Source organism: Bufo bufo, chromosome 5, assembly GCF_905171765.1.
Source record: "Bufo bufo chromosome 5, aBufBuf1.1, whole genome shotgun sequence".
In the NCBI taxonomy this organism is placed as follows: domain Eukaryota; kingdom Metazoa; phylum Chordata; class Amphibia; order Anura; family Bufonidae; genus Bufo; species Bufo bufo.
The window spans coordinates 562,560,014-562,572,930 of NC_053393.1; the positions used below are offsets into that span (position 1 = coordinate 562,560,014).

Below are 12,917 nucleotides of genomic sequence, written 5' to 3' on the forward strand. Positions count from 1 at the left end.
AGGGGACATTATACAGAGGTAATATAACTTATATTACCCCTGTATAGTGTACCCTGATACCCCTTACTTATATTACCCCCTGTATAATTTACCTGATACCCCTCTGTTATATTACCCCTGTATAATGTCCCCCATAACAGTGTGTCATCCACAGGTCCCCCATAACAGTGTCATCCACAGATCCCCCATAACAGTGTGTCATCCACAGATCCCCCATAACAGTGTGTCATCCACAGATCCCCCATAACAGTGTGCCATCCACAGATCCCCCATAACAGTGTGTCATCCACAGATCCCCCATAACAGTGTGTCATCCACAGATCCCCCATAACAGTGTGTCATCCACAGATCCCCCATAACAGTGTGTCATCCACAGATCCCCCATAACAGTGTGCCATCCACAGATCCCCCATAACAGTGTGTCATCCACAGATCCCCCATAACAATGTGTCATCCACAGATCCCCCATAACACTGTGTCATCCACAGATCCCCCATAACAGTGTGTCATCCACAGATCCCCCATAACAGTGTGCCATCCACAGATCCTCCATAACAGTGTGTCATCCACAGGTCCCCCCATAACAGTGTGTCATCCACAGATCCCCCATAACACTGTGTCATCCACAGATCCCCCATAACAGTGTGCCATCCACAGATCCCCCATAACAGTGTGTCATCCACAGATCCCCCATAACAATGTGTCATCCACAGATCCCCCATAACACTGTGTCATCCACAGATCCCCCATAACAGTGTCATCCACAGATCCCCTATAACAGTGTGTCATCCACAGATCCCCCATAACAATGTGTCATCCACAGATCCCCCATAAAAATGTGTCATCCACAGATCCCCCATGACAATGTGTCATCCGCAGATCCCCCATAACAATGTGTCATCCACAGATCCCCCATAACAGTGTCATCCACAGATCCCCCATAAAAATGTGTCATCCACAGATCCCCCATGACAATGTGTCATCCGCAGATCCCCTATAACAATGTGTCATCCACAGATCCCCCATAACAATGTGTCATCCACAGATCCCCCATAACAGTGTCATCCGCAGATCCCCCATAAAAATGTGTCATCCGCAGATCCCCCATAACAGTGTCATCCGCAGATCCCCCATAAAAATGTGTCATCCGCAGATCCCCCATAACAATGTGTCATCCACAGATCCCCCATAAAAATGTGTCATCCACAGATCCCCCATGACAATGTGTCATCCGCAGATCCCCCATAACAATGTGTCATCCACAGATCCCCCATAACAGTGTCATCCACAGATCCCCCATAAAAATGTGTCATCCACAGATCCCCCATGACAATGTGTCATCCGCAGATCCCCTATAACAATGTGTCATCCACAGATCCCCCATAACAATGTGTCATCCACAGATCCCCCATAACAGTGTCATCCGCAGATCCCCCATAAAAATGTGTCATCCGCAGATCCCCCATAACAGTGTCATCCGCAGATCCCCCATAAAAATGTGTCATCCGCAGATCCCCATAGCAATACCCAAAGGAAAAAAATATATTTTAAAAACCTGCTGTTTCTCTAGATGACCTTATAGTAGTGGTAATAGAGTCTCAGGGGTCTATAAAAGCAGCTGCACTATTTTTACAGACCTTTGAGACTCTATTAACACTACTATTAACATAAGGTCCTCTAGAGAAAAAGCAGGTTTTTAAAATTCTTATTTTTACCGTTTAGGTGTTAGAGCAATCTAATTAAAGTTATGTTTTAACACCTAAAGAGAAATAAAAAAATAAAAAATAAACTACTGTTTCTCTAGAGGACCTTATGTTGATAGTAGTGTTAATAGAGTCTCAAAGGTTTGTAAAAATAGGGTAACTGCTTTTATAGACCCCTGAGACTCTATTACCACTACTATAAGGTCCTCTAGAGAAACAGCAGCTTTTTTAAAAAAATATATTTTTTCCTTTAGGTATTAGAGCAATCAAATGAAAGTTATGTTTTAACATAAGGGTCAGAAACTGGGTTTTGTTTAGCCTCTTGGTTATTAGTTTTTCTATGTAAGTTCTCTGGATCAATGAGATTTTTTCCCCCGTATGGTTTATATATGGAGAGCAATGTCCAGTGATCACAGAGAGGACTATACTGTATATTGTACGGGATGGTGCAGGGGTTATACTGTATATTGTACGGGATGGTGCAGGGGTTATACTGTATTGTACGGGATGGTGCAGGGGTTATACTGTATATTGTACGGGATGGTGCAGGGGTTATACTGTGTATTGTATGGGATGGTGCAGGGGTTATACTGTATTGTACGGGATGGTGCAGGGGTTATACTGTATATTGTACGGGATGGTGCAGGGGTTATACTGTATATTGTACAGGATGGTGCAGGGGTTATACTGTATATTGTACGGGATGGTGCAGGGGTTATACTGTATATTGTACGGGATGGTGCAGAGGTTATACTGTATATTGTACGGGATGGTGCAGGGGTTATACTGTATATTGTACGGGATGGTGCAGGGGTTATACTGTATATTGTATGGGATGGTGCAGGGGTTATACTGTATATTGTACGGGATGGTGCAGGGGTTATACTGTATATTGTACGGGATGGTGCAGGGGTTATACTGTATATTGTACGGGATGGTGCAGGGGTTATACTGTATATTGTACGGGATGGTGCAGGGGTTATACTGTATATTGTACGGGATGGTGCAGGGGTTATACTGTATATTGTACGGGATGGTGCAGGGGTTATACTGTATATTGTACGGGATGGTGCAGGGGTTATACTGTATATTGTACGGGATGGTGCAGGGGTTATACTGTATATTGTACGGGATGGTGCAGGGGTTATACTGTATATTGTACAGGATGGTGCAGAGGTTATACTGTATATTGTACGGGATGGTGCAGGGGTTATACTGTATATTGTACGGGATGGTGCAGGGGTTATACTGTATATTGTACGGGATGGTGCAGGGGTTATACTGTATATTGTACGGGATGGTGCAGGGGTTATACTGTATATTGTACGGGATGGTGCAGAGGTTATACTGTATATTGTACGGGATGGTGCAGGGGTTATACTGTATATTGTACGGGATGGTGCAGGGGTTTTACTGTATATTGTACGGGATGGTGCAGGGGTTATACTGTATATTGTACGGGATGGTGCAGGGGTTATACTGTATATTGTACGGGATGGTGCAGGGGTTATACTGTATATTGTACGGGATGGTGCAGGGGTTATACTGTATATTGTACGGGATGGTGCAGGGGTTATACTGTATATTGTACGGGATGGTGCAGGGGTTATACTGTATATTGTACGGGATGGTGCAGGGGTTATACTGTATATTGTACGGGATGGTGCAGGGGTTATACTGTATATTGTACGGGATGGTGCAGGGGTTATACTCCGTGGCGTACCTCCAATAGAGGCAGACCACGCAGCTGCTATGGGGCCCCTGGGGGAAGGGGGCCCGCAGTGGAGGATAGGCCCCGCCCACTAATTACACTTGTATGGCTACCTGAGAAAGTGAGAGGTGGAGAAGGACCTTTGGTGATGTCATCAACCATGTGACCAGTGCAGGAAGCCAATGAATAGCAGAGCAGCAGAAGTCTAAAGGACCTTTGGTGATGTCATCAACCATGTGACCAGTGCAGGAAGCCAATGAATAGCAGAGCAGCAGAAGTCTAAAGGACCTTTGGTGATGTCATCAACCATGTGACCAGTGCAGGAAGCCAATGAATAGCAGAGCAGCAGAAGTCTAAAGGACCTTTGGTGATGTCATCAACCATGTGACCAGTGCAGGAAGCCAATGAATAGCAGAGCAGCAGAAGTCTAAAGGACCTTTGGTGATGTCATCATCATGTGACCAGTGCAGAGGACTGGTGAAAGACCTGTGGCATATCGCTGTGAGGGGGCGGAGCTTCTGTGTGGCGCCTGAAGGAGAGGTTAGTGGTGTTCTGGGATAACATAACATCCTAGAAAAGCTGGGAGTTGTAGTTTTGTCGTATTATATGGTTCTCAATGTAATTTAAACGTATGCCCTAGTACAGGCTGGTAATGCTGGGAGTTGTAGCTCTCTCCTCTTATACCCTCTCTTTGGAATGTATACTGATGACCCAGAATAAGTCTGGCCATACTGGGGGTTATAGTTATTTCTTTTTAAAGCTCTTACCTGGTACAACTAGATGATGTCCTATAATCTGGACATGCTGAGAGTTGTAGTTCTCTTTTCTTAGGCTGGATTCTCATCACAGTTTAGTTTTCCGTTTTGCATGCAGGACTTTTTTCTGTCTAAAATAACGGATCTCCGACAGAAATGGCATAAACGGATGCCAAATGTGCAGAACTGATGCTTGAAATACAGGATCATTTTTTTTCCTTTATTTTTCTGTTTATCTGACGGATCAGAAGAACTGAAAACTAAACGGTGATATGAACCCGGCCTTATACTCTGTGTAATATCTACTTGTATCTGATCATAACAGCCTGGACATGCTGGAAATTGTAGTTCTCTCCACTTTCACCTCTCCCTGTGTTGCTCCCTAATTTCCAATAATAATCTGGTGATGATGAGACACTATAATGTTCTGCAGCAGCTGAGGTGTGTATTACTTGTTCACTTCTGTGCTGGTGACGGTCGCTGTTCTGCCGTCATAGGAGCACAACAACGAAAATCACTGCAGTTCCGGATCTGGCACTTCATGGACGACAACACCTGACGGATCCCGCTGACTATGATGAGATCTGTCAGGTTTCCATCTTCCAGGCTATAAAATTGTGTCCAGCATTTATGACCTGATCCACGAATGAGGCCCCAACACAGATATGAACGAAGCTTTATATGTTCTGCAGCAGCTGAGGTATGCATTAGGAGGTTCTGACAGTTCATAAGGCAAGGGGGGCTATGGTGGCACTGGTATACTATTATGCCAGCACCACCATAGCACCCCCTGTGTGCTGCTTATAGTGGACAGTGCCCTCAGACAATGAATGGGGACAATCAAAAGCGGGTTTTTTCCCGGTATTGAGACCCTATGACGGATCTCAATACCGGAAAATAGAAACGCAAGTGTGAAAGTAGCTCCTAATGTCTACACGGCTGCAACTGCTGGGGGTATGGCAGGGGAGAAGCCAGGGCAGGTGGTGGGATGGGCCAGTGGACGGAGTTAGTGGGGCCCCATTAAGATTCTTGCTATGGGGCCCAATGATTTCTATGTACGCCCCTGGTTATACTGTATATTGTACGGGATGGTGCAGGGGTTATACTGTATATTGTACGGGATGGTGCAGGGATTATACTGTATATTGTACGGGATGGCGCAGGGGTTATACTGTATATTGTACGGGATGGTGCAGGGGTTATACTGTATATTGTACGGGATGGTGCAGAGGTTATACTGTATATTGTACGGGATGGTGCAGGGGTTATACTGTATATTGTACGGGATGGTGCAGGGGTTATACTGTATATTGTACGGGATGGTGCAGGGGTTATACTGTATATTGTACGGGATGGTGCAGGGGTTATACTGTATATTGTACGGGATGGTGCAGGGGTTATACTGTATATTGTACGGGATGGTGCAGGGGTTATACTGTATATTGTACGGGATGGTGCAGGGGTTATACTGTATATTGTACGGGATGGTGCAGGGGTTATACTGTATATTGTATGGGATGGTGCAGGGGTTATACTGTATATTGTACGGGATGGTGCAGAGGTTATACTGTATATTGTACGGGATGGTGCAGGGGTTATACTGTATATTGTACGGGATGGCGCAGGGATTATACTGTATATTGTACGGGATGGTGCAGAGGTTATACTGTATATTGTATGGGATGGTGCAGAGGTTATACTGTATATTGTATGGGATGGTGCAGGGGTTATACTGTATATTGTACGGGATGGTGCAGGGGTTATACTGTATATTGTACGGGATGGTGTAGGGGTTATACTGTATATTGTACGGGATGGTGCAGGGGTTATACTGTATATTGTACGGGATGGTGCAGAGGTTATACTGTATATTGTACGGGATGGTGCAGGGGTTATACTGTATATTGTACGGGATGGTGCAGGGGTTATACTGTATATTGTACGGGATGGTGCAGGGGTTATACTGTATATTGTACGGGATGGTGCAGAGGTTATACTGTATATTGTACGGGATGGTGCAGGGGTTATACTGTATATTGTACGGGATGGTGCAGAGGTTATACTGTATATTGTACGGGATGGTGCAGAGGTTATACTGTATATTGTACGGGATGGTGCAGGGGTTATACTGTATATTGTACAGGATGGTGCAGGGATTATACTGTATTGTATGGGATGGTGCAGGGGTTATACTGTATATTGTATGGGATGGTGCAGGGGTTATACTGTATATTGTACGGGATGGTGCAGGGGTTATACTGTATTGTACGGGATGGTGCAGGGGTTATACTGTATATTGTACGGGATGGTGCAGGGGTTATACTGTATATTGTACGGGATGGTGCAGGGGTTATACTGTATATTGTATGGGATGGTGCAGGGGTTATACTGTATATTGTATGGGATGGTGCAGGGGTTATACTGTATATTGTATGGGATGGTGCAGGGGTTATACTGTATATTGTACGGGATGGTGCAGGGGTTATACTGTATTGTACGGGATGGTGCAGGGGTTATACTGTATTGTACGGGATGGTGCAGGGGTTATACTGTATATTGTACGGGATGGTGCAGGGGTTATACTGTATATTGTACGGGATGGTGCAGGGGTTATACTGTATATTGTATGGGATGGTGCAGGGGTTATACTGTATATTGTATGGGATGGTGCAGGGGTTATACTGTATATTGTATGGGATGGTGCAGGGGTTATACTGTATATTGTACGGGATGGTGCAGGGGTTATACTGTATTGTACGGGATGGTGCAGGGGTTATACTGTATTGTACGGGATGGTGCAGGGGTTATACTGTATTGTATGGGATGGTGCAGGGGTTATACTGTATTGTATGGGATGGTGCAGGGGTTATACTGTATATTGTACGGGATGGTGCAGGGGTTTGTATGCTCTTTGAAGTGACAATTATCTTAGGTTTTCCTATCGCCCCACCTTTGATGGCGCTGTGCCCAGCTCTGAGCCGACCCCGCTCAGCAGCTGCCAAGGCTTAGAGGGAACACTGCCCCCGGCCCTATCTTATATGAAGGATGATGTATTATCATTATATCTGGTGCCTAGTGAATAGAAACCCAACCAACCTTTGACGTTGACTTTGAAGCTGATCTTCTGTCCGGCCACCTCACAGCTGTACTCTCCGGCGTCTTTCTTCTCCACCTGCTCCACCACCAGACGCCGGTATTTGCCCTCGGTCTCTACCCTCAGTTTCTTGCTGGAGGTGATCAGCTTCCCGTCCTTGTACCATTTCACCTCCGTCTTTCCATCAGAGACCTCACAGCTCAGGGCGGCGCTCTCCGTCAGTTTGGCCACCACCTCCTTCTGGACCTTGTCCTGGTTGATGAAGGCCGGCTCTGGTTCTAGAGAAAGAAGAGGACATTATATCTTATACAATATTCTTCCAGTACCTGTCCAGTCTTCTGTAGATTAGGTGATACCGACAGTTACACATGGGGCAAATATCTGAATGTTATGCCAAGAATTATATGTGATACAAAGATTCATATCTGATACCAGGAATTATACATAATACTAACATTTATATTTGGTGTCAAAGTTTATACACAATACTCAGGTTTATATATATTGCTAATAATTATCCATGATACCACAATTTATATCTGATGCCAGGAATTATACATGATTCTAAGATTTATATATAATTGGTGACGTGACGACGTAGTCACGCTACGTTGTGCCTCCCTCCTCCTCCTCCCCCTCCGTCTGCCATGTAACCTTATGTTTTACCCCGAACGATCTGAGCACCTCACCGCTTCCGACCCCTGGTACAAGTCCGGATCTCCTCACCATCCTCCCCGTCTCGGTGCCGTGACTGCCCGCCTCTATCTGGCGTTCCCTGGAGGGCTCCTGTCTCCGGTCCCCGCCTGCTCTCTTTTCCCTCTCCGCCTCCTGCTCCTCCACCTCCTCGTTCTCCGCCTCCCGCCGGTCCCAGAATCGAGGATTGAGAAAAGCTGCTCTGTGTCCTCCCTGGTTTGTTTGTTCGACCCACCCACCCTCTTGTTTCCTTGTCTATACTCTCTGACTTTCCTCGGCTTGCTGGATTGGTACTGGTTGTACTTTGGAGGAATTATGTGGAAGAATGATATTTAGTTTTGAAATTATCCCTCTGGTAAATGACATAAGAATGTAGAGAGGGGAGGGAAAGGGAAAAAAAAGGAGAGGAAAGGGAGAGGAGAATAGAATAGAAAGAAAAGGAAAGAAGAAGAAAAAAAAAACAAAGGGGGAGAGAAGGGAAAAAAATGTCGCCTAAGCAAAATAGGCGGTCCGCTGAGCATACATCTGCCAAAATAGGCCAGAAATTGGCAGAATCGGCCAAAATTGAACAATACTTGAAGTCTCCAAAGGTTGTAACTACAAGAGCGGGACAAAAAGGGTCGCATGATTTGGATGCAGAAAGAAAAGGCGGATCTACAACAGATTATTATATTCATGAAGTGGGGGCGGTGGGAGATGATGTAAATGTCTTGCCTAAAGATGAATCCTCACCACTGAATGAAATCTTGGGTGCGGTTAAAAAAAATGGGGAGTTATTAAAAGTCATCTCAACTCAACCTGGGGTAATCCAGACCGATGTGGTTCTGATAAAAGATGATGTCTCCAAAATACAGGACAGAGAACTACCATAGAAAAAACTGTGGAGGTCCTGGAGAAGGAAGTCAAAATGCTTAAAACGGAAATCCCCATGTTGAGATCTGAGGCTAACACTATAAGAAAAAAGATGGTGGAGCTGGAAGACAGGTCTAGGCGGTGCAATGTGAAAATTGTGGGCCTACCTGGAGGCATGGAAGGGGACAATCCTGGTGATATGATGTACAATTTAATTCTGGAGAGTTTGGAAAGGGAGCATTTCTCTCCATTATTTTCCATCAGGTTCCAGGGGGTAAGCCGACTCCCGGAAGGCACCCGCGGACACACCTTGTGAAGATTCTTGTTTCATGAGATAAGGACATGATCTTAAGAAGGGCAAAGGAGTGCCCCCCTATTTTATACAATGGAAATAGATTGTCCCTTTTTTCCTGATTTCTGCAAGGATATTCAAGGTTAAGAGACGACGTCGTGAAGAGAACATTAAATATTCATTTGTCTACCCGGCAAAATTGCGGATAATCTTTAATAGTGGGACTCACTTTTTTGATACTCCTGACCTTGTGGTAGACTGGCTTGATCAGAATAACATCTGATCCCTTAAGATTTTTTTTCCATTGCGTCGGGTGGGGGAGGAGGAGAGGTGGTCTCAGCTGAGAGATCTGTCCTAAGATGGTGGCGGATCAGGAGTTGGAGGGAGGAGAAGAGGTAGGAAATGGTTTGTTTGGAATGTTCGGGGCCTTGGTGAAAAATGAAATAGGCAGGCAGCTTGTGATCGGGTTCGGAGACACCTTCCAGCGATTGTCAGCTTAGTGGAGACCCACTTTACTGAGGGGGAGACCCCTCGCCTCGGCGGGGGATGGGCTGTGCAGACCTATCATTTCGCTTTTACCAGTTATTCCAGAGCAGTAACAGTATTGATTCACAAAGGGGTTGATTTGTCTGCCGGGCCTCCTCCATCGATAAGCAGGGGAGATTTGTTTTCCTTTATGGAAACTTATCCGGCAAGCTATGTACTTCGGCTTTTATTTATATCCCCCCCCCCCCTTCCTTTTTCTCTTATGGACCAGTGTCATTGTGAGGGGGGACTTTAATTGTGTTATTGATCCAGAAAAGGATGGAGAGAGATACGTATAGCCCGCGTCAAGGGTCTCCTTTGTCCCGTTTTTGCCAGGAATCTGGCTTTGTGGATATATTGGGATACTTAGGGAAGGGGAAGCAAATCTGGGAGGTCGATGTCTAGGATAGATTTAGCACTGATAAATAAAAATATATAAAATGTATGAAATATGAGGCCAGGTCTCTATCCGGTCATCTACCTCTCTCCATTAGGCTATTTATGGTGGATGATAAACACAGGGTTAGACCTCCATGTAGATTGAACCCTCATTGGATCCTTATAATGGACGACCATGAACTGATTAAACCGGAGATAGAATTGATATTCCAAAAGAATTCTAACTCAGGAAGGATCCACCTGGTATGGGATGCATTTAATACCCTTATAAGGGGGGTGTATATTAGTAATATCTCTAACCTAAGAAAAGGCTATGCTAAGAAAGAGAGAGACTTGCAAGAAGCAGCGGCTGCCGGTATAGATGAGTCTTCCAGTAAAAACACAGAACCAACTAGGGAAATTATGCAGAGGACAAGTCGGGCTTTTTCTAACTTTCTTCTGGATAAGGCTGAGCAAAGGCTTTTTTTAAGGGACAAACATATTTTTCTGAATTAGGTCGTCCAGGGAAAATGTTGGCTAGGGTTATCTCAGGATCCAAAAAAAGAGATAGTTAGTATCCGTTCTTCTGAGGATATAATTATTCAAGATCAGGAATAAAGAGGCATTTGTGAACTGTACACATCAGATAATAGTGCTTCAGATGAAGGGATTGATTCATATCTGGATTCTATCTCTTCCAATCCTTACAGATATTCAGAGTCCCTTGATGCGGACCTCTCCTTGCAGGACTTAGAGGCCCTTATGAAAGTTTGGGTGGGAAACTCCTCTCCAGGATCTGATGGATTCCTATATGAATTTTATCCCAAATACAGGGAAGTTGTTCTCCCCCGTCTTCTGAAGGTATTTATTGAGGCTATAGAGGACAGTAATCTTCCGGAATCAATGACAGAGGCGGTAATAGCACTAATACTGAAAAAGGGCAAAGATCCCCTAGACATGGGTTCATAGAGGCCGATTTCCTTACTAAATACAGATGTGAAGCTTCTTTCAAGGATTCTTACTACTAGGTTGTCTAAAGTTATTTAATCTATTATACATCCTGACCAAAATGGGTTTATTCCCAATAAGGGCACTCCTTATAATTCGCACCGGCTTTTTGCCAATATCCAGTCCTCCCGGGGGGTCTCTCGCTCAGTCCTGTCTCTTGATGCCTCCGGGTGGAGTGGAGATTCCTCTGGAAGGTGTTAGAGAAGATGGAATTTGGTATCAAGGCTATAAATATGGTTAAGCTTCTGTATAAATCCCCTAAGGCGAGGCTGAATATTAATAAGATGCTTACACGGTGTATTTCCTTGGGAGGGGTACTCGTCAAGGATCTCCACTTTCTCCACTATTATTTGATATTTATATTGAGCCCCTCGCTGTTAGGGTCAGGCAGGATCCTAGGATTGAAGGGTTTGGGACATTGGGCACAGAAGACCGTATCTCCTTATACGCCGATGATGTTTTATTTTATAACATACTAATACTACACTCTTGAGGGTAACTCGAGTTGTTAATTCCTTTGGTGAAGTTTCAGGTCTTGATATTAATTGGTCTACAACTATTCCTATGCCTTTAGATAGACTAGAACCTCTGACTGAGGAGCTGTCCGACAATTTGAGGAGCTCTGATTCACTTGAATATTTGGGTATTACTATCTCTTCTTAGACTGAAGACTTCCTACAGCTTAATCTGATCCCATTGATAACTAAATTGAATCTAAACTAAAGATATGGCTCCGACTCCCGTTATCCAGAGCCGATAGAATATCCCTGGTCAAGATGGTGATTTTGCCCCAACTACTGTATATCCTCAGGAATTCCCCAGTATGGATTGAAGACAAGTTTTTCAAACTGATTGAGTGAATCATTAATGATTTACTTTGGGGGAGAAAGTGGGTAATAGAGCATTTTTATAAGTCGATGGAACAGGGAGGATTAAATCTTCCCTATTTCAAGGGCTATTTTCTAGCATCACAGCTATGGCTGTATTATGAATGGGAGAAGAGCCCACTTTGCAGGATCTTGGTGAAGACTTCTTTACATGATAATATCTTTGCTTTATTGGAATCCGGCCAATTAATCAATTCCCAACAGGAATATAGAGCTGCTGTGAAGCCACTTATCAAGTCCTGGAGTACCATCGGAGACTGGTTGGGAATAAAGGGGTCTCTTTGCTGCACGCCCCTTTGGCATAATTCTGATTTACAGGCCTTAGATGAATTGGCTGGGGATCAGTATTGGCAAAACAATAATATTCGTCATCTTGCACAGGTGGTTGGGAACGGGCACATTTTTTCTTTTTTGGAGTTAGCACAAAGAAGAAATCCAATTTATCTTGGTTTCGGTATTTCCAGCTACGTTCGGCATTTTCTAGTATAAAAGAAAAATTGCTTTTTGATATAGACACTTCCACATTTTTGCATGATTTGATAGTAAAGCCAGCACAAAGGGTTAAGATTCCTCAATGTTATAAAGCACGATTTATTCATGTACATTCTCCTGGGCAAAATGCCTGGAGAACGGATTGCCCAATGATTCAATTGGACGACTGGGATAATATATGGGTGAACCTGGGATTAGTTTCTCATAATTTTTATCCTATATTGGTTCAATTTTATATTTTACACAGAATTTATATTACACCTTTATGGCTTAATAAATGGGGTTTGATAAACACTTCTAACTGTCCGCGGCGTGATTCACCTGAGGCCGATCATTTACATGTGTTCTGGGAGGCAATGCATAATTATACTACCCAAAAACTGAAGGCGGTGATCCCATCTATGGTGGAGTCTTGGATTTTGAGTGATCTTTCCAAGGTTGGGTGCCATAAATACAAAAGGACTCTTTTGGTTAAAATAATGTTTTTGGCAAGGCTTCTGATTGCACTGGCTTGGTTCTCACCGAAT

General features: G+C 44.2%; 1 protein-coding gene across 28 annotated transcripts in view; it reads right to left on the reverse strand.

Annotated features, from left to right (window-relative positions):
• The window catches only part of OBSCN (obscurin, cytoskeletal calmodulin and titin-interacting RhoGEF), a 622,289-nt gene that overhangs the window by 536,308 nt on the left and 73,064 nt on the right, over positions 1 to 12,917 (reverse strand). For 27 of the 28 annotated variants that reach the window (XM_040431713.1, XM_040431717.1, XM_040431706.1 and 24 more), the window contains exon 14: positions 7,266 to 7,541. The exons of the other annotated variant lie outside the window; for it this stretch is intronic. In XM_040431713.1, coding sequence (XP_040287647.1) covers positions 7,266 to 7,541 — 276 coding nt within the window. The remainder of the gene's footprint in view (positions 1 to 7,265; positions 7,542 to 12,917) is intronic. 28 annotated transcript variants of the gene reach the window in all.